The sequence below is a fragment of the Nuphar pumila genome, chromosome 5, assembly GCF_984573655.1.
Source record: "Nuphar pumila chromosome 5, dmNupPumi1.hap1.1, whole genome shotgun sequence".
NCBI lineage: Eukaryota > Viridiplantae > Streptophyta > Magnoliopsida > Nymphaeales > Nymphaeaceae > Nuphar > Nuphar pumila.
In genome coordinates, this window is record NC_143253.1 from 92,657,843 (window position 1) to 92,681,134 (window position 23,292).

At 34.9% G+C, this 23,292-nt stretch overlaps 1 protein-coding gene across 1 annotated transcript; it reads right to left on the reverse strand.

The window, feature by feature from the left end:
* Positions 1-17,343: 17,343 nt before the first annotated feature.
* LOC149837824 (senescence-specific cysteine protease SAG39-like) lies at positions 17,344-18,878 on the reverse strand. Its single transcript, XM_090007505.1, has 2 exons — positions 18,428-18,878; positions 17,344-17,927 (listed from the first exon to the last, which is right to left on the reverse strand). Exons 1-2 carry the CDS (start codon positions 18,876-18,878, stop codon positions 17,344-17,346), a joined length of 1,035 nt encoding a protein of 344 aa, XP_089863631.1.
* Positions 18,879-23,292: the final 4,414 nt, after the last annotated feature.

The window sequence follows — 23,292 nt, forward strand, 5'->3', positions numbered from 1 at the left end:
AAAGTGATTCTTTTTTTTTTGTATCACCTTTTAAGTAGTTATATTTCACGTAAATTTTTACTATATCATCGGTTATTTCATAGCTTAAGTATAATCTATTATCATCCTGTCACATCCTTTATGAAATAATTTTTTAAACTCTCCTTTTTCGACAACTTGTCCTCTATTGTTTCTAGTACTACTAGTACCCACTTTTTTATTTCCTCTCTCTCTCTTTATCTCATATGAAGTGACTTTCCATCCGTGACCATGACTCTCTCATATATTTTATATCTCTCTTAAATCGAGATTCATAAAAGTCTTGTCTTCAAGCAAAACTTTATCTATTGGCTAGTCTAACTCTACTTTATGTCATATCTAAATCAAGTGATTGTCGTCCTTTATAACCTTTCTCATTTTTCTACATATCCGTATCATCTTTTTATGTCTATTCACTCTCCTTTCACGCTTATCAATATATATACTTCTTAAATAAAAATTATTATTGCTTCTCACTCATACCCCATGGTTTGTCCTATTCCAAACTCTCCATTCACGAATTAGGAATACTTCCACATAAAGTAAAATCATGTAGAAAAAGTTGCTTGTTTTATTAGGCCATTATTTTCTTCACTCTATAACTATTCTTTTAAACTTTTTGAATTATTCACTCTCTCAAGTTCAAAATATGACACCCCATACTCTATTAATGACTTGTTTCACTAGTCGATAAACTCACCCATAGTAAAATTCATATATATATATATATATATATACAAATTTGTTCAAATCTATGTCCTTCTTAAAATACACACCAATATAATACACTATCTTCCACCATTGATTTGATTTATCATTCACAAGCCTCTTAACTTACAACTCACAAATTTTCTTATTCAAATTACAATCCAAAAATCATTCACTTTCATTATCATTCAATTATTGTCACAATTATTTCTCTCTTCTATTTAAACGTTTGGTTCATTCCTCACCACTACCACTCATAGCATACATACTTTGACACTCGTTCCTCCGCTCTCAACTTCCTTTTGAAATGGCTTCCTCTTCAAACTCTGCAATCTCTGCCGCAGATCTAAGGTATCCAGATCTGTTTCATGACTACAACTTACTTTGTTCTCGACCCATTCATGAAGGAAAATTAGTTCACTATGAAGATTTCATGTTATTTAACTTAGACAGCTCTCTCCCCGAACTCAAACACCTACTAGGATCTTCATTGGAAGCTGCCTATTATCCTGAACTAGTTCGACTGTTCTATACAAACTTTTCTACTGATCATGAACAAACTACTATCACCACCAAAGTTCGCGGACAACTGATGATCTTTCGTACTTCCTCACTAGGTAGAATTCTAAACCTACCTTCTACCGGCACAGACCTCAACACCATAGTACCAATCGAACGATCGGTACTTCAAAAAATTCTTCTCTGCACCAACTGCTACCCACTTCCCTGGCACATGAGGAATCTCCAACCTCATGCTCAATTACTTGCCCAGATTCTTCTCCACAACATCTATCCCAAGCTTCCCCGCAAGGGATTAGTTCCACGAAAAATCTCTCTCCTTATCTACGCCATTTTCTCCTCTACTCCGATAAACTGGTCCTCCATTCTTTTCAACCTTTTTATTCGTTATCAGAAATTCAAGCCTCTTCTTTTCGGGTGTTTCATAACTCCCATTCTCAAATATTTCAAAGTACCCCTTCACAACGAAGTCATCCTCCATCCCTCTCAGGTCCTCGATGCTACCACCTTCAATCTAAGGTCTCTGCACATGCCCGGCTCTGATTAAGAAGATCCAACATCCACCTTCAATTACTTCCCTGCTCTGATGGATGTCCAGCGCTCTCAGGATCGTCTTCTTCGCCGTCAAGCCTCGTTGCAGCAAACTCTACGGACCCTCCAGTCGGATCACGTCAACCGAACACATCAACATACTCCACCTTCGGGATAAACTTACTTTTGGACTGTAATCTTTATTATTGGTCTGTAATAACTCTCTTACTCTGATCCCTTCCTTTTTGTCTATGACAAAGGGGGAGAAAACCTGTCTCCATTATTGGAGAAATACTCTCTTTAAAACATTTTTTCAATATTTTATCATATTATTATTTCTATGCATAATGTCTTTTTGACAGGGGGAGCATATTTTGTCATCATCAAAAAGGGGGAGAATGTTGATAAACTCTGTTTTGATGTCACATAATATGATACACTGTCGTATTTGATTTTATATGATATGATAATATGTCCTCTTGAAAAATGTTATATTATGACTGAATATGTTTTGCCATAAATCTAACGAGTATTTGATGCAAGGATATCTCACCCAAAAAGGATGGAGACTTCTTGTTCAAGTACAACTAGTGCAATCATACTCCTTGAAGAAAAAGCTTGATGAGTCATGCATTCCAAAAGTTCAACTGAAGAGATCGACTACCTCAAGATGAAGACTTTTTTCTTCTTTAGAGTCATATGTAACAGAACCTTCAGGAACATGCATATTGCATATTACATACTCATTCATAAAAACTATATCATAAAAGTATACGATAGTTTCAAAAAGCTCCTTTTTGAAAACTAATAATTGTACCTCCTTACAACCATTTATGAAAAAGGTATTTTTGACATGATTTCAAAATGTAATAATTGTACCTTACATCATATAGAAGACAACATGAAAAGAAATGTAGGAAAAAGACAAAACATGAAATCGGCTACATAAAGAAAACAAATATAATATATTTTTGAAAAGACTCTAGTTACCTTCTTTAAAGAATTGTTTTTAAATATAGGAAAAAGACAAAACATGAAATCGGCTACATAAAGAAAACAAATATAATATGTTTTGAAAAGACTCTAGTTACCTTCTTTAAAGAATTGTTTTTAAAATATGGGAAAAAGACAAAACATGAAATCGGCTACACAAAGAAAACAAATATAAAATATTTTGATAAAAGACTCTAGTTACCTTTTTACAAAACCATAGAATGTCGACTTACTTGAAGTCATCATTCTCTTTGTACAAGCATTAAATACCTCCTGTAAGAAATCCTTGTTAATATCCTTCTCAAGAATGTCGACTTTCTTGTAGTCCTCATTCTCTCTGAAGACTTTGAAAAACACAACATAAAGAAAACACTTGACATGACTATGTACAAATAAATATCTCAAAGCACTCATTGTACTTACACTCATTTAAGGTAAAGAAGTACTTATGTACCTCAAATCATTAATTAGAATAGAGACAAAACTATAAATCCAACATTCACTGAACTATTGTAAGAAATAGACTTTTTACATAAAATATGTATTACCTAAAATATTACAACGACTAAGTGTACCCTATATTTTACTTTTATGGAAAAAGGCATTCTCGAATTTCTCTAAAAGATGTTTTTGAAATGACATAACATTTCACATTTCAAAAAGGCTACGATTTCAAAATGTAACGACTACTTTTTTAAAAAGCTATATAAACACACTCAAATAAACTATTCAACAAGGGGAATGGAATAGATGTGTGAGCTTACAACGAGAAAAATTCTATTCATTATTTGAAAAGAGAGCCTTGAAAAAGAAAAGAAAGAAAAGAGAAAAAGTCAAGTATAGCTCTTTGACAAAGAGTATCTTCTGAGTGACAAACAGAACATTCTGAGAATCCTTCATTCGTGCATTCATATCATTCTGAAGGTTCTATAGGAAGTATTGTAACTTTCTGTTATTCACTGTATTCCTTCTTTGTTGAAGGAAGTAGACCTCTGAGAAAGAGGGTGTTGTCCTTCTCTGTTGAGAGAAGAAGACCTCTGTGGAAGAGGGTGTGCCCCTTCTCTGTTGAGAGAAGAAGACCTCTGAGGAAGTGGGTGTTGTACTATTTATCCGGTGACTCGGATGTTATAGTGGAAAGCTCAAGTGGTTTGCTTGAGGACTGGATGTAGGTCTGGGTATTGACCGAACCAGTATAAATTCTGTGTTTTATGTGTTGTGCTTTATTGCCTGATTATTTTATTTTATCGATCTTTATCGTATTTCACTATTCACCCCCCCTCTAGTGGAATTTCAAAGACTGCAGCAAAAAAAGCATCTGGCGTAGTAGATGATCCATTACTGTGGAAGGGCCATGACCCTATTACTATCAGGAGAGATTACTAGGATGAAATGTGCGATAAGTGGGCGGGAGATGCATTTAGAAATCGCTCTGCGAAGGCTGCACAAAATCGATCGAAGATGTCTGAAGCCCATCTACACACAGGTGGATCTAAGACATTTGGGAGTCACTAGAAGAAAATGGTAACTCATCAATATATAATATTAATTTTATAAGTATTGTTGCAAACTTGTGTACTAAATCTTTTGTCATTTAACTTCGCAGGAAGCAGAAAAAGGAGGCAGTGTACCATATAAGGATGTGTTTGTTGAAACACATAAACGGAAGACCACGGGAGTCTTCGTATCAGAGAAAGCGAGAACGACAACGGTATGTATTTATTCTATTAATAATCATTGTAATATATATGCAAGTTATCATAATGTTATCATTAATTATTAATGAATACTTTAAACATTATTTTGTAGGAGGCATATAAGCAACAGATGGTAGAGCGATATGGTGATGATGCTACTCAGCATCCATCATTTGATCCTACAGCATGGGTGACTGCAGCAGGTGAACCCAAAAAAGGTCGCGTGTTCGGGTTTGGGAGTAATATGAACACTTCACCAGTTATTGCTTCTTCCAGTTACGGCTCACCGACTTCTTGCGCTGACATAAGCTCCAAGCAGCAGACTATTATTTCTGGTGATGATGTACGCCAGATCATTACGGAATCACTGAATAACTACTTACATGACATTGTCGCCCCCTTTCTCTGAAATGAGATCAAGGTCGTTGTTCTGGAAAGGGGATCTTCGATTCCAGGTCCCTCTCAGGTATAATCACATATTCAGTTTTTTGTCTGCCTTAGAACACATATGAGCATAATCGAATCACATATATAACTTTTTTTCTGCCTTAGAGCACATATGAGCATGCTATAATCACATATTCAGTTTTTTGACTGCCTAAGAACACATATGAGCATGATAGAATTACATATAAAGTTTTTTTGTCTGCCTTAGAACACATATGAGCATGCTATAATCACATATTCAGTTTTTTGACTGCCTAAGAACACATATGAGCATGTTATAATCACATATTCAGTTTTTTGACTGCCTTAGCACACATATGTGCATGATAGAATCACATATAGAGTTTTTTTATTGCCTTAGAGCACATATGAGCATGCTATAATAACATATAGAGTTTTTTTATTGCCTTAGAGCACATATGAGCATGCTATAATCACATATAAAGTTTTTTGGCCTGCCTTAGAACACATATGAGCATAATCGAATCACATATATAACTTTTTGCCTGCCTTAGAGCACATATGAGCATAATAGAATAACATATAGAGTTTTTTGCCTGCCTTAGAGCATATATGAGCATGCTATAATCACATATAAAGTTTTTTTATTGCCTTAGAGCACATATGAGCATGCTATAATCACATATAAAGTTTTTTTATTGCCTTAGAGCACATATGAGCATGCTATAATAACATATAGAGTTTTTTTATTGCCTTAGAGCACATATGAGCATGCTATATGCACATATAAAGTTTTTTTGCCTGCCTTAGAACACATATGAGCATAATCGAATCACATATATAACTTTTTGCCTGCCTTAGCACACATATGAGCATGATAGAATCACATATAGAGTTTTTTGCCTGCTTTAGAGCACATATGAGCATGCTATAATAACATATAGAGTTTTTTTATTGCCTTAGACCACATATGAGCATGCTATAATCACATATAATTTTTTTTGCCTGCCTTAGAGCACATATGAGCATGCTATAATCACATATTCAGTTTTTTGACTGCCTAAGAACACATATAAGCATGATAGAATCACATATAAAGTTTTTTTGACTGCATTAGAACACATATGAGCATGCTATAATCACATATTCAGTTTTTTGACTGCCTAAGAACACATATGAGCATGTTATAATCACATATTCAGTTTTTTGACTGCCTTAGCACACATATGAGCATGATAGAATCACATATAGAGTTTTTTTATTGCCTTAGAGTACATATGAGCATGCTATAATAACATATAGAGTTTTTTTATTGCCTTAGAGCACATATGAGCATGCTATAATCACATATAAAGTTTTTTTGCCTGCCTTAGAGCACATATGAGCATGCTATAATCACATATTCAGTTTTTTGACTACCTTAAAACACATATGAGCATGCACAAATCACATATAGAGTTTTTGTACTGCCTTAGAACATATATCATTTATGATAGAATCACATATAATTTTTTTTCCTTTGCCTGCCTTAGAGCACATATGAGCATGCTATAATCACATATTCAATTTTTTGACTTCCTTAGCACACATACGAGCATGATCGAATCACATATATAGTTTTTTGCTTGCCTTAAAGCACATCTGAGAATGGTAGAATCACACATAGAGTTTTTCTAGCTGCCTTAGAACACATATGAACATGCTATAATCACATATTCAATTTTTTGACTGCCTTAGCACACATATGAGCATGATAGAATCACATATATAACTTTTTGCCTGCCTTGGAGCACATATGAGCATGATAGAATCGCATATATAGTTTTTTTATTGCCTTAGAACACACATGAGCACATGATAGAATCACATATAATGTGTAATTTATTTCATTATATTTTTTTTATCAATACTGACTATTGTTTTCTTGTGTAGGCTGATAGCGATAATCAGCGTAGCGGAGCTGAAGAGACAGATAAAGGCAATGAACAAGAAGACGCACAAAATCTTGGCGATGATTAGAGAACTGTATTGAAGAAGTTCTATTTTTTTATGTTTCCTAATTGTAATTGTTGAATTGTAAATAATTAAACTTGTTAATTTTAAGGTGGAACGATTAATTGTTGTAAATTCTTTTTATATGGAATTTTTTGTGTGGTTTGTTTTTTATTTATAGGAAATATAAATTGTATAGGAAATTAAATTATACCGTTCTCGGTATTTAATTTTCAAATAAATTTTTTTAAATTTTTTTTCGTGTTTGCGACGGATTAGCGATGGAACCATCCGTCGCTATTCATATAAATCTAGTGACGGACTAGCGACGGACGTAAATCCGTCGCCAAGCCGTGGTCGCCGTTTAGTACCGACGGATTGGCGATGGAATACAGCGCTCGTTAGTCCATCGCAATTAGCGACGGAATAAATCCGTCGCCAGTTAGCGTCGAAAAATTCGCGACGTAAGCATACCGTCGCCTCGTCATCGCTAATCTGTCGCTATGCCTCTTAGCGACGAATTACCGACGGAATGTGGTCGTTGCTAATCTACTGCTTTGTTATAGTGGACATATATGGCCTAAAACATGCACCCCAAGCTTGGTTGCTCGGTTGAGTTCCTTTTTACTTGACATGGGTTTTAGGGGAGAGAAAATAGATACTTCACTCTTTATTTTAGAAAATGTAGAGACAATTATGTATGTGTTTGTCTATGTTCATGACATTATCATTTATGAAAGTTCTGCTAGTCAAGTACAAAATTTGATTTCTAAGTTTAGGACCCAATTTTCCATAAAAGACTTAGGATCTCTCCACTTCTTTTTTAGCATAGGAGCACATTTTACAAAGGAATGATTGATTCTTAACTAGAAAAAAATATTTTGATTCCCTTAAAAGAGTGGGCATGATTGGGTCAAGACCCATTACCACACTCATGGCTTCTTCTCCTACCTATATAACTAAAAAAAAAATAACATGATCCCACTCTTTATCGAAGTGTTGTAAGCACTTTACAGTATGCAATTATGACTAGACATAATCTATCATATGCAGCAAATAAAGTTTGCGTGTTTATGCATAAACCTATAAATATTCACTGGGTAGCTGTCAAATGGATTTTACAGTATCTGAAACATACCCTATAATGGGCCTCTTATTAAACCCTACACATCATGGAATTTATTTGCTTACAGTACATAAGCTGAGTACAAGTCTCTTGCTAATGCTACTATAGAAATCATGTGGGTAAATTTCCTATTAAAAGACTTGGTGTTTCAAAAGAAGAGCCACCAACATTGTGGTGTGATAACATTGGGGCTTCTTATCTTGTTACTCACCCTATTTATCATAATCGATACAAGCATGTGGAGATCAACTTTCATTTTATTCATGAAAAACACTACAAAAATCAGACATTTGCTGGTGCTAAATTAGCACTAGTAAAGACCTTTACTAGCGCTAACATAGCACCAATAGTTTCGCCAGTAAAAGTGTCAGCGAAAATATATTTACCGATACTAATGCATAGTGCTAGTGAATGGGTTTTTACTGGTAATAAAATAGTGCTAGAAAAAATCCTTTTATGGAGCTAAAAAGTTTCATAAAAAATATTTTTTCTGACACTTTTTTACCTCTAGTAATAGTTGTTTTTCTCATGTATAACCTTCTCATACATTCATTCAATAATAAACCTACTAATACATGCATTTATTGAAAAATAAATATGTTCATATGTACATTCATTTAAAAATAAATATGTTCATACGTACATTCATTTATTAAAAAATGAAACAGCTTATACATTCATTCAAAATGAACTAGCTCATTCATTTCATTCATTAAAAAATGAATCAATTCATACATTCATTCAAAATGAACTAGCTCATTTATTTCATTCATTCTAAAATGAAATAGCTCTTACATGCATTGATATTTTTCATTCAATATGAACCAAATTTTATAATCATTTATTTATTTATCACCAAACACTTAATGACTCCAACCCTCATCAAATTCAACATTCACATATAAAACCTGGCAAGAAACGCAATATATATACATACATAAACACACAACTATCTTCATTCAACACTCTATAATCCAAACATTCACATCAAAAACTCTGTAAGAAACATAACATATATATACATAAACACACAACTATCTTCATTCAACACTTCATAACTACAACCTCTCATAACTCTAACATTCACATATGAAACCATGCAAGAAACACAACATATATACATACACAAACACAAACACACAAAGTATCTTCATTCAACACTCCATAACTCCAACCCTCCATAACTCCAACATTCATATATGAAACTCTGCAAGAAACACAACATATACATAAACATACAACTATCTTGCAGGGTTTACATATACACATGCATAACTCTGACTTTTCATAACTTTATCATACATATATTCAACCCGTTATGAAAAAATATATACATAAAGATGAGATAATCTAAAAGTTCATGAATATATTCAAATCAATATAAAACTTTTCTTTCATATAAACAATGCCAGATAATAAAAATTTAAGTTTTATTTCAAATATATACAGACAGTTTGAAAGTTCATGAATTACATAGAGGAGAGACAATCTAAAAATCGAAGGTGCACCATGCTTGTATACGATGCTTGCAAATAAACATAGATAAAAGAATTACATATGCATGCAATATATAACCAAATGCAAATTCATGTACAAGATTAAAATCTTTAGTTATATCAACTTATCTAAGGTACATATGAGGAACTTGATTATTTTTTGCCATCATTCTCAACAATAGCTCCTTCAACCCTACGACCTCAAATTTTAAACATGTGAGTCGCTCTTGCATGACATTTACCTTCTCATGATACACAGTGCTTTGATGCAAGAGTTGCTCTTGCATGACATTTACCTTCTCATGATACACAGTGCTTTGATGCAAGAGTTATGTTCAGCTTGGATTTGCACTGAATACTTCCTTATTGGACACCCACATGCTAAACATTTGTATAGTTCCATATTTGTCGTGTCCCAAAACATAAGAGAGAACATCCATTCACGATGGGCCATCTACATATGGTTCCAACATTTGAGACAATTGAGATATCTTGTCTTTGATCTATATATGCAAGATAACATATTAATTCAATAAGAATTACATATTTTGTTTTCATATATAATTCTTCTATTAATAACAATGAACCCTAATAAAACAAATATGCCTTATTATCGCTTGATTTGTTTTTGCATTGACAACCCCAAGTTTTTGGCTGGTACGAGTCATGCAAAACATATGCCCTCGAGAAGGCCCCACCCTATCATCACCAACCTATGAATAATTAAAATATGATTAAAAAGTGTAAAGTCCTATACATGAATGACAACTATGCAAAATATTATATGTGCATTCTCTTCTTGATATCATGTGAAACTCTTTATGCACTTAGTGTGCGAAAATTTTTGTTCGGCGTAAATGGTTTTATTTTTTCACTTTATGCCTACAAAGGCATATAAATAAGATATATATACACTATTACAATCAGATATAATGAACAGATACAATATTAAGATATAATGAAATTGTAAACCTTCAATTGATGAGAATCAAAATGATGCATCAAGCATTCTCACTGATTATATTAGGGATGTAAGGTGGACCTGCAACGAGACATTCCTTGGGAGTACCATTCTACTTATAGATCATCCTAAGCTCGAACCTAAAGTTTCTTTAGGCTCTAGTGTATTTCTTCAATACCCATCCTTTCATCATGTCCAAAATTGTATACTTTTTCTGCATTAATAATATATATATTTGAACTATTGTTGAAGAAATAAATGCTAAAGATTAAATATATATATATATACACCAAAACTGAAGCCCATGCATCCTCCTTGTAAGAATATGGTAATGCACGCCAAGTAAAAAAATATAAAGGTGTCTCGTAAGGATCTTGTGTGATGGTTCCTATGAAGCTACTAAGGTATTATGCCTCTCGCCCTATGAGTTGTCCATACTTATTAATGGCAACCTTATGTTTTTGTCTTAGAATGAAAAGCCTACAATAGTCAAAGCACCTGTATACCCCTCCTAGCTACTGCATTGGTAATTTATTAGTTACCATAAACAACATTGCATTTCCAATATGACATAGCAAATACCCGACTCAACAAGTATTTGAAATAAATCGATGCTTGTGATGATACTAGTTTAGGATTTTGCATCCATTAAAAATTGAATAATAAGTTAAAATCTAAATGATACATAAGAAAAAAAAATATAATTAACATGCATTCACTCAATATAATACAAAATCAATAATTAAAATGTAAACCTCTAAAATTTAAATCATACATAAAAAAAACATAGATTTAGCATGCTTTCACTAAATAGATTACAAAATTAAGAATTAAAATATAAAACCCTAAAATTTAAATCATATATAATAAAAAAATCAGATTTAGCATGCATTTACTAAATAAATTACACAATTAAGAATTAAAATGCAAAACTCATAAAATCTAAATCATATATAAAAAACAGATTTAGCATGCATTCACTCAATACATTACAAAATTGGCAATTAAAATGCAAAACCCCTAAAAACTAAATTATATATAAGAAAAAAAATAGATTTAGCATGCTTTCACTAAATAGATTAAAAAATTAAAATATAAAATTCCTAAATTTTAAATTATATATAAGAAAAAAATAAGATTAGCATGCATTCACTAAATAACGTGCACAATTAGGAATTAAAATGAAAACTCTTAAAATCTAAATCATATACAAGAAAAAAATATATTTAGCATATATTCACTCAATATATTACAAAATTAGAAATTAAAATAAAAAACCCTAAAATCTAAATCATATATAAGAAAAAAAACAAATTTTGTATAATTTCACTAAATAGATTATAAAATTATGAATTAAAATGTAAAATGCTTAATTCTAAATCATATATAACAAAAATATATATTTAGCATGTATTTACTAAATACATTATAAAATTAAGAATTAAAATGTAATAACTCCTAAATCTAAATCATATATAAGAAAAAAACCACAGATTTAACATGTTTCACTAAATAGATTACAAAATATTGAATTAAAATACAAAACTCCTAAAATCTAAATCATATATAAGAGAAAAACCACAAATTAAGCATACTTTCACTAATTAGTTTATAAAATTAGAAATTAAAATGAAAAACTCCTAAAATCTAAATCATATATAAAAAAAAAATAAATTTAGCATGTCTTCACTAAATAAATTATAAAATTAAGAATTAAAATGCAAAACCCTTAAATATAAATCAATTATAAGAAAAAAAAATAGATTTAGCATGATTTCACTAAATAAACTTTTAAATTAGCAATTAAAATACAAAACCCTAAAATAAAAAATTGAAAATTGAAAAAATACCTTGCCAATGGTGGAAGGTGATAGGAGCGAGCATCGACGACAGCGACACTGGCCAGTCAACACAGAGAGAAGGAGAGAGAGGGGAGAGAGAGAGAGAAGAAGAAGAAGAAAAGCACATAGAGACATAGAGAGGGAGTTGTCGATGAACGATGATGGCCAATGAACATGGAGTGAAGGAGAGAGAGGGAGAAAGAAGGATAGAGAGAGAAATATATATATATATATATATATATATATATATATATATATATATAAATATATATATATATATATATTTAGAGAGAAAAACTAAGAGAGAGAGGGATATGTCGGCAGTTGTGGTCACTGGTGAACATAGAGAAAAGGAGAGACGGAGAGAGACAGAGGGAGAGGAAGAGAGACAAAGAGAGGGAACTACCGATGGTGGAAATGGTAGTTGGTGAACACAGAGAACAAGAGAGAACGTGAATGTTTCAAAAGTCAATTTTTTTAATTTTTTTTTTTTTGACTGGCAAACTTTTTATATGCATAAAAAAACTAACCTTTACTGGCACACCAAGAAGGTGCACTTTTTTTTGGCGTACTTCCTTTATATGCTAGAGAAAATTTATTATACTTGCATCTTATATTTGGTGCCAGTATAACTTTCTTTTTCACTGGTGATAAGTATATTAATGCCAGTAAAAATGATTTTTTATTGGCATGCCAAGGGAGACACACTAGTAAATATATTATGTCTTATAGTGTATCTAGAAAAGAGTTATGTGTTAAGTACATTTCCTCAAAAGATCAAATTGTCGATATCCTGACAAAGCCACTCATGACTCAACAATTAAATTTATTAACTAACAAGCTAAATTTGATTAGAAACCCATTGAGCTTGAGGAGGGATGTTAGAATATCCAATCCATATTAAAATCAAGCTCCAAGTATAACAGTCAAGAAATGATATCTTTGGTAACTCATGAATTTATGGATGTAGATCAGATTCATTCCAAATCAAATGAGAATCCTACCAACACACAAGATAAGGATGACTCCCAATTCCAGAAAGATCGTCCCATTGATAGAGGAAGAGATTAAGCTTTTCCCTCATTCACACTCCTGTATTTATGTTGTAAAGATAAACAAGAGATCTTGTATATATTTGTGTGGAGGTATTTAGAGTTTTTCTACTTTCAAGCCCAAAGATTTAAATTGAAGTTTCAGGTTAACTTTCCCTCTGGCTTAGGCAAGTTGGAGGTAGGCACACCATTAAACAATTAATGATAAATAATTTATAAATCAAATACAAGAGGGGGACCAATTGGGTGGTTTATCTTTTCAAAGTTGGTTGGTACCAATTGTGATGTAGGAGAGAAGCAGAAGACCCAAGTCTATAAAGGGTCGAGTTGGATAAATTTTTATTTTAGATTTCTATCTTGATACTTTAGTTCTTGTATTCGGATCATTGTATTAGATCTACATTTTTAGAATAGATCTTATCTTTTTAGAAGGTTATCTTAAGAAGAAGTTTGCTTTGAATTAAATTATGAAATCTTCTTCTTTAAAAGAAGAATAGACTTCATTGTTAATGAAGAGTTGACATGAGAATCTCAGTTCATTTCTTTTGTTTAAATTTCAAATTATTTAATTTTAATTTATTTTTAGCCTTTTTTTGTTTTTTAGATAAAATTAGATAATTTTAATATATTTATAGCAATAGACAGTTAGTAGATCATTCTTCGTAAATCCGATGATGAATTTATGCCAAATTGGGCCCATGAAATTGCCAATGTAGATAGTTCATGCCTTTGAGAAGTGAACCCAATCCAATATGAATTCCTTCAAAAGTAAGAAAATGAAGTTATCCCAAGAACTTTTGACTTTTATATTCTGATTATGTATGTTATCACAAAAAAACAAAATAGACACATAGCTATATATATATATATATATATATATATATATATATATAGAGAGAGAGAGAGAGAGATGCATAGCTACTCACTCGTTAGGTGCTCAAACAAAGGTCACTCATGTTGAGCGGCCATTGCATGGCGTGATGGACACTTAACATCTTTTTGTGCAAAAAGACATTTAGTGGTGCACTAAAAGCACCGCTAAAGGTCTTGGGACTTTTACTGGTGTTTTTAATGCATTGCTAAAAATGTTTTTAAAAATACTACATGTGTCTCGTTCAACCTTTAGCGGCACACTAAAAGCACTAGTAAAGGTCCCATGACCTTTAGCGGCGCTTTTAGTGCATTGCTAAAGGTTTTTTGTGCAAAAAAGGACATCCGCTTAGCATGAGTGACCTTCGTTTAACCACCTAACGAGTAAGCAACTACCACTTTATATATATATATATATATATATATATATATATATATATAGAGAGAGAGAGAGAGAGAGAGATGAGAAAAATGAAAACCTACCCACTAAGAAACATATACTAGGCCGTCGTTAAAGGTTTTGGCCTATATATATAGGAGAATAAATTATACAAAAGTGGTCATCTAGTTGGCCTATTTGAGTCAATTTTAATACATAAAAATAGTAAATAGAACATGCTAAACATCATCCAAGGGTTAGATTTCCCATTTGGAGCTTAAATCTATGTAAATCCACCATAAAAACACCTTATATATATATATATATATATATATATATTAGCATGTCCTATTTATTATTTTCATGTGTTAAAATTGTCCCAAATAAAATGTTTTATACCATTTCTAAACCACCCTTACTTTCATGAATTGTGAGCCGTTGATTTTTCATTGTCTCAAAAATGAATCTTATGTTGTTTCAAATATGAAAAAACCTTCTAAGATGTTAAATAAACCATGCTAAACATATTTCTACGGTTAGATTTATCATTTGGTGGCTGAAAACATTCAAAAAAGAGTAAGTATCCACCACTATAAGGTATCATACATGTTTAAGGCCTATAACGGCGACATTCATGTGTCACCGTTATAGGTCTTAAACCTGTCATAGCCTAGAACGACAATTATGAGATCACCATTATGGGCTCTCAGAGTGACATTTGTATGTTGCTATTATAGGTCTTAAACTCATCATAGCCTAGAACGGTGACTATGAGGTTGCCGTTATAGCATATAATGGCGACTTCATGCTTGCCGTTATAGGCTACAACAGAATTTAATTCTTGCCGTTATCTCCTATAATGATGACTATGAAGTCGCTGTTATAGGGTCATCGTCGTTATAGGCTAAGTTGCCGATATTGGGATGTATTCTTTAACAACAACCTATAATTGTCATCGTTATTACTCAATAGAGGTTAAAGCTAGACGACCACTTTTTATAGCTGTTATAGGTCAATAAAGCGACAAAGAGAGCAATAGTGCCAAAGGTGGTAGCTGCTAACCATTTTTCTAGCTAACTGTCATGTTAACAAAGGCTTTTTCCCTTATATTACTTAAATCTAACACTACAGATGTATTTAGCATAATCAATTACTAGGAAATGACACTTGAATTGTGTTTTTTTGATGAAAAGCATGATTTTTTAAAGCCTTGAATATTTAATAAAATATTAAACTATCAATTTTTTAAACCTTATAAAATCTTACCTGTGTATCGGAATTGGATGGTCCAAGAGTTGGTTCCTATGAAATCAAGCATTTAGAATGCATCTGTATGATCGGATTTAAGAAAAACATAAAAAAAAACCTTCAAAAACCCGGTTAGCACAACGGTTAGCTAGAAAAGTGATTAGCAGTTACCACCTTTATATATATATAAGAAAGCTCGTGTAAATATAGAATTCACTTGAACTTTAGAATTCTTACTGCCACTACCAGGAACTCCCATAAACTATCAGATCTTGATTTTCAGATGGGCATTAAAAATGTATCTATATATGCCACCTAATATCTTTATTAATTGTTGTTTTATTTTTTAAACTCAAACCAAAATAATGATGTCAAATGAAAGAATTTTGTTTTTATCATTCTCAAACTTCTCCACATCTTTTAAATTGAACCCAAGGAGTTGCATTTGAATTGTTTAAATAGTATAATTCACCACATTATTAGTTAATACTAGTAGTTAGATAGTCGTTATTAGTTTTTGTTATGTCATGCGATCCATAAATAACTCGATCCAATATGAAGCAATCAATACAATTTTCGGTCTTTTGACATTGTCGTTGTATGCAATAATATCATCACTTGGTTTTGTCTTCTTAGTTTATCAGCATAGATCTTAGTGATGGAATATGAAATAATAAGCAATGAATCTTAATAATATATAACATAATATGTAACATTAATTAAGTAATAAATAAAGTAATATATAATGATTTGGTGATTTATTTGATTACAGCAATAACTATTTTGTGAAGAAGAATGGTTACTGAATTTTACCATTGCGAGATATACCAACACAGCTAATACAATTCCTTTTTTTTTGTCCTAAGGAACTTGCATGGTTCCCTTAATTTCTACTACTTTCATTGTTGCCGTTGGATTGGCTGTAGGATTTGCTTCTATTAAACCTGGAGTTGGTGAAGGTATTGTTGTATGTCAACATTCATATTGGGAATGGATGTGACCAATACCCTATTCAACTAATCGGATGTTGGCTAAACGAATTCGGATTTGGATTCGAATGGTAAAAGGTTCGTACCAAATTGGCCTTTTTATATGTAAACAAATTCAGGTATCAGTCAACTTGGGATATTTGTCGGATTCAGTAGCAAATAATCAAAACCATATCCACATCTGATTATAATCGGATATGGCTTTGGTATACCAAATGCAACTAAACGGAATGGAATTCGGTCAAATATTGGATAAAATCCGATTTATTGACATCCCTACATAAATATATATGTAAAGTAACTTTTGTGCTTGTAGAGAATGCAAATATATTGGACTGGAAATATGAAAGGATGCACAACTTCATCTTGAAAAATCCAAAGAAACCTTTCACACATGGATACACAGCTGTAGGCATGAAGCCATGACCATTAATATGAGGTTTTCCAACACAACTAACATATATATAAGGGGCTATGGAACTAGAGTAATATCCTTATGCACAACCTAGGAAGTGACACTAGTTAACAACAGGATAGGAGGCATACATGGCAATGCCACACAGGCCTTCATCCTGGTCTACATCACGTTTCATCCTAATGTATCCATTCTCACCCCAGTTTGAGCCCCATGAATTCTTCACAATCCAGTACTTCATGCCACCATTGTTGAACCCATAGCCCACAGCTGCAACCCCATGGTTAAGTTGTGTGCCGCACTCGCCGGTGAAGATGCCAGACTTGTAGAACCGGAAGTCGGGTGATTGTGCATCAATGGCTACCGACACTGGCTGGTTTGCGATGGCCTGAAGCAATGCCAGCTCATTGTTCTCCGGCACATCTTCGTAGCCAATTATGGTTGCATTGCTTGCCATGGCTTCTTTGCATGGCTCATCAGCTCCCCTGTAAGGATAGGCTTGCTCTGAGGTTAGGCCATGGTGCTCCTGGACGAACTCGAAGGCACTGCGCATCTGCCCGCCATGGCACCCATTGTCGTAGAAGTCGCAGTCTACCAGTTGCTGCTCGGACAGATCGATGAGTTTCCTGTGGTTGATCTTGATGATCCCCTCCATAGCTGCCACAGCTGAGAAAGCCCAACAGCAACCTATCCACAAGAGCAAGTTTTTGTTTACGTTCTAAATACAAACCCATACTTGACCATTAATTTTTTTTTTTGGGTGTTGCTATAAACTCATTTTTAGCTCCAAATGAACTGTAATAGAAGAGTTAAGAATTGCATGATCTTGATGATGTCTCCACAGTTATCAGAGTAAGAAGTGCATGCGAGAAAGGATACGTGAAGCTTGAACCAAAAATCAAGTGCTCAAGTGCAAAATGTGAAGCATAAGAAGTGTTGTGAAATGTGAAGCATAAGGTCAATCGGGAAAGTGAACAAGAAGAAAAAAACTGAAGTGCTTAAGATTATATATATATATATATATATATATATATATATATATATATATATATATATATATATAGAGAGAGAGAGAGAGAGAGAGAGAGAGCATTCATCATTCAACATTACCAAAATACATCCAACACAATATTGGATGAGAGAAGAACATAAGAGAAAGACAGCCACCATCTAGATGGTGAACTCACCACAATGATCACCTTGATTCTGGACACTAGTGACCGCACCCTTCTTCCTCCAATCAACACTCATAGGCACGTTTATTGCACTAGCATACCTGAAGGGTGCAGCTGCGCCAAGCCCCCTTCTAGTCTTAGGAGAGGGCCTGAACCCACCATACGAAGCCGTGAATTCCTCATCAGTCCGGTCCGCAAACTGGTTCGCACTAAGCTTATATGATCGGTTCTGTGCGTTAACCATATCTATGTACTTCACATTCTTCTCGAAGATCAGAAACCGGCGTGCAACTTCCCGGGGGTCCTTGTTAACACGGCCATACTTAGCCATCCATCGGTGGTACCTCTCGAGCATGGCATCGTCGGCCATGGCTGCACCGCCAAGCAAGCGAGGGGTGACCAGTGTACCCCATAAACCTACAAGGAGGATGGCAATGAGCACCCGCTTGTAAATTAAAGCCATTGTTCTGCACTTTGGGGATCACAATGCAGAATCTCTTTGTGCCGATGAAACCTCTTGGCCATGGCATCTCTATATATAGAGTTGGCAGTGGATCCTACACCTTTTGTTCATTAGGTGGAGCCTTGGAGGCATTCGCCTAATGTGACCATAGTTTGTAATAGTCCATATTACACTTGTTGATCATCACTTGCAAGCATAGTGATACTCGCCTAGTGCTACCATACATTAATAGAGGTAATTGCCTAGTGTAACAGCAACGTATAATAGTGCATATTCCACTTGTTGCTCATTACCTACCACAGAATTATTTACAAAAAGCCGCTTAACAACGTTTCAGTTACATTTAACTGCCTGTTTTCTGATTGCATTTTGGCCTTCTTGTTTTTTATAAAACAAAGGTCAACTCAATGATTTCAACACCAAATTTGTCTTGAAAAAACACATGCATGATAAAAGCTGGCGGCTGAATGTAATAATCATAAAGCTGGGCAGCTTTCTGTAAATAATGAATACGGTAGGCAGCTTTTGTTGATTATTCAAGCTCCTCATCAATATATGTCACACGGGTACGACTCGACACCTGATGCGGGTTGAACTATCAAGTATAAATCTTTTTTGTACCAACGGGGGTTCCACTTGTCTGGTAGGAGCAGCTAGTGCATGTCACCTTGTGCTGGGAAGTTACAGGTTCAAAAACCAATGATATAGTTGTATAACTGGTAAGGGTCTGCCTAACCCAGCTTGCCTTTAAAAAAAAAAAGTTGAAAAAAAAAGGATACTAAGACACAAAAATTTTAATTTGTAATCAATAAAAGACTATTTTTTATGTTTCAATATTTTCAATAATTTTATTGAAACAATATTAAAAATTATTAAAAACTACTCAAAATATTAAAATAATATCCTTACTTAACGATGTCTATATTAGAGTTTCTGATCGTGTTCAGTCATGTCACAAGGTAAGCGCTACCAAAATGGCATGTGCCTATGACATAAGTTTTCACCTAATGAAACTGAGGGCGAATCAGGTCACATTGAATAGAGCCAAATCATCTTTTATTTTGAAAGGCAAGCTGGGGTTAGGCAGACCTCACTAGTTATTATTCAACGTACTACTGAGTTTTGAACCTGCAACGTCCCACCACAAGGAGATGTGCACTAACAGCTCCTACCAACCATATGCGGAATTTGCTGCAGAAAGATCCCGCACAGTGTCGCCCTCCTTTCCCACCGCCTTCCGACCTGCAGGAGTATTCAATGAGAACTTCTGGATGCTCATGCCCAATCGTGAGCACATGGCAAGTTGCTCCAACCTGGGCTATGCAAGAACTAGATCTCCCTTAATACTTCCTGAAGGTGCTTGATGCAACATACGCTCCCTTTTTGACTTCTTACTCCAGCTGTTCCAAGAGTCTCTGCTAGTTTAACCGCGTCTAGTAGACACTCTGTGTTCTGCTCATCCCCTTCATCAGCTGTTGGATCGAGATACTAAACCCTAGGTCCCTACTTAGAGTCAATCATCTGATCAGTTATATTCGATCGTCTCATTTGAGAGCCCCAAGAGTTGGGGACCTGATCTGCCCTAAGTGAAATGTCAGTTATAGTCATTATATATATAACTAAATTACTGATTATATTCCATCCACCATGCATCTCACACAATGGAGGTGCGAAGCAGGTTATATGTTACACCACGTATTTAAGCATTTGCATCTCGTATCCCCATGTTTGTCAGCATTAATTAGCGTTGGAGTTTGATGCGGTTGCAAAGACTTAAGTACTCTCTCCTCCATTGGTGCCAAAAAAAATGACGATTCTAGAAAAAGAGTGGTTGTAAAGACTTAAGTGCCCCGAAGATGATTATTTAAGACCCAGTCTCTGCACTGCAGGATTATCCGAGAAAGAAATCTCCCATGGAGAAAGCCATGAACATCAACCCTCTCACTCTCTCTCCCCCTTCTCTTTCTGCTTCTGTGCACATCCAGCAAAAGATCCTACATTGCTCCATCAAGCATCGACTGACCTGCACATTGACTGTTGTGGATTCTGATTCAGAATTTTTACCCTTACAGAATGAGGGTTTGGGGGCTCCTCCTAGCGTGGGTAGTATCATTCAACTAAATGAGTTGTGGATCCTGATTCAGAGTTTTTACCCTTACAAGAGAGGAGTCTGGGAGCTCCTCTCAGCGTGGGTAGTATCATTCAACTAAATGAGTTATGGATCCTGATTCAGAGTTTCTACCCTTACAGGAGAGAAGTCTGGGGGCTCCTCCTAGCGTGGGTAGCATCATTTAACTTGAAGAGTTGTAGAGCTTGATTTAGAGTTTTTACCCTTACAGAAGAGGGGTTTGAAGGCTCCTCCCAGCGTGGGTAGCATCATTCAACTTGATGAGTTGTGGAGCTTGATTCAGAGTTTTTGCCCTTACAGGAAGAGGGTTTGGGGGCTCCTCCCAGTGTGGATAGCATTATTCAACTTGATGAGTTGTGGAGCCTGATTCAGAGTTTTTGCCCTTACAAGAGAAGGGTTTGGGAGCTCCTCCCAGCGTGGATAGCATCATTCAACTTGATGAGTTGTGGAGCCTGATTCAGAGTTTTTGCCCTTACAGAAGGGGGGTTTGGGAGCTTCTCCCAGCGTGGGTAGCATCGAAACGAACCTTAATCGTTTCGCTGATGGTGATCCGACGATCCGATGGTCATCCGACGAAACGAACCTGAGCCATCAAAAATGTTTGTTTAAACTTTTCATCGTCATCTTCTTCTTCTTTCTTCTCCGTAAAACAATGTAAAACCCTCTCTCTCTTTAGAGAAGAAATCAAGGGAGGCAAAGAGTTCCCCCTGGAGAAGGCCATGAACATCAACCCTCTCACTCTCTCTCCCTTCTCTTTCTACTTTTGTGCACATCCAGCAATTTAAAATATGACCTCTGGTTAGAGAGATATGACTCTAACAAGTTGGTCCTAATTCAGGTAGCGATTTACAGTGATTTGCTTACTGAATAACACTATAAATCGCTATAGTGATTTGTGGAAGACACTATAAATCGCTATAGTGAGATCCAACAACACTATAAATCATTGTGGGGCTCGATGGAGACCTAAAAACACTACAAATTGCTATAGTGATTTGCGAAAGACACTACAAATCGTTGTTGGAAGACTGGATAACACTATAAATCGCTGTGGGGCTTGTTGGAGACCTAAAAATACTACAAATCGATGTAGGAATGCCCGACAATACTATAAATCGTTGTTGGGAGGCCGAATAACACTATAAATTGTTGTTGGGCTCGTTGGAGACCCGAAAACACTACTAATCACTGTAGGAAGACTCGACAATACTACAAATCGTTGTTGGAAGACCGGACAACACTATAAATCATTGTGGAGCTCGTTAGAGACCCGACAACACTAAAAATTGTTGTAGGGGAGTCATTAAAAAAATCGTGGGAAAGAAACAGAAAAAGAAAAATAGAAAAATCGTGGGAAGGGGTGTTACAAAAACCTCAAGCAAGAAACAACAGAAGGAAACATGAGTCCCACGATTAAACAAAACACGTTATTGCTCTTTTTCGATAGTTAAAAGAGGGAAAGAAAATAAAAAATTTATACAAGGCCCCCAAAAAAATTGGTCTGGGGGGCGCTGCCCCCCTGGACCCCCCGCTAGGGGCAGCCCCCCCTGGACCTCTGCTCGCTGACCACGCAGCGGGATCCGCGTTGAGGGAGAGCCCCCGAACCCCCCTTTTGTAAGGGCAAAAACTCTAAATCAGGCTCCACAACTCATCAAGTTGAATGATGCTACCCACGCTGGGAGGAGCCCCCAAACCCCCTTCTGTAAGGGCAAAAGCTATGAATCAGACTCCATAACTCATCAAGTTGAACGATGCTACAGTCAGTGTGCAGGTCAGTCAGTGTTTGATGGAGAAATGTAGGATCGTCTGCTGGATGTGTGCAGAAGTAGAGAGAGAAGAGAGAGGGAGTGAGAGGGTTGATGTTCATGGCTTTCTCCAGGGGAAACTTTTTGCCTCCCTTGATTTCTTCTCTAGAGAGAGGGGATTTTACAGTGTTTTACGGAGAATGAAGAAGAAGAAGATGACGATGAAAAGTTCAAATAGACATTTTTGATGGCTCAGGTTTGTTTTGCTGTGTTGACTTTGAAGAGTCAACATCATCTTCAACTTTATGGATGGAGGACATGTTTGTCCTTTTTTTGAACCGTTTGTTTTTTCTTTTTTGAATGAAGGGCATTTTTGTCATGTTCTCAAACCATCGTTTTATGAGAAGAATAGCAAGAAAGGGTACTTAAGTCTTTGCAACCACACCAGACTCCAATGCTAAGTGATGTCAACATACACAAGAATACGAGCCCCATGTTCTTGTATACGTGGTGCTCATTCAGACCCCTGAACACAGACATG

Coding starts and splice junctions, on each gene's coding strand:
- LOC149837824 (XM_090007505.1), bottom strand. CDS start 18,878: ATGGCTTTAATTTACAAGCGGGTGCTCATTGCCATCCTCCTTGTAGGT. Junction 17,928..18,427: donor GAATCAAGGTGATCATTGTG/GTGAGTTCACCA, acceptor TCTTGTGGATAG/GTTGCTGTTGGGCTTTCTCA.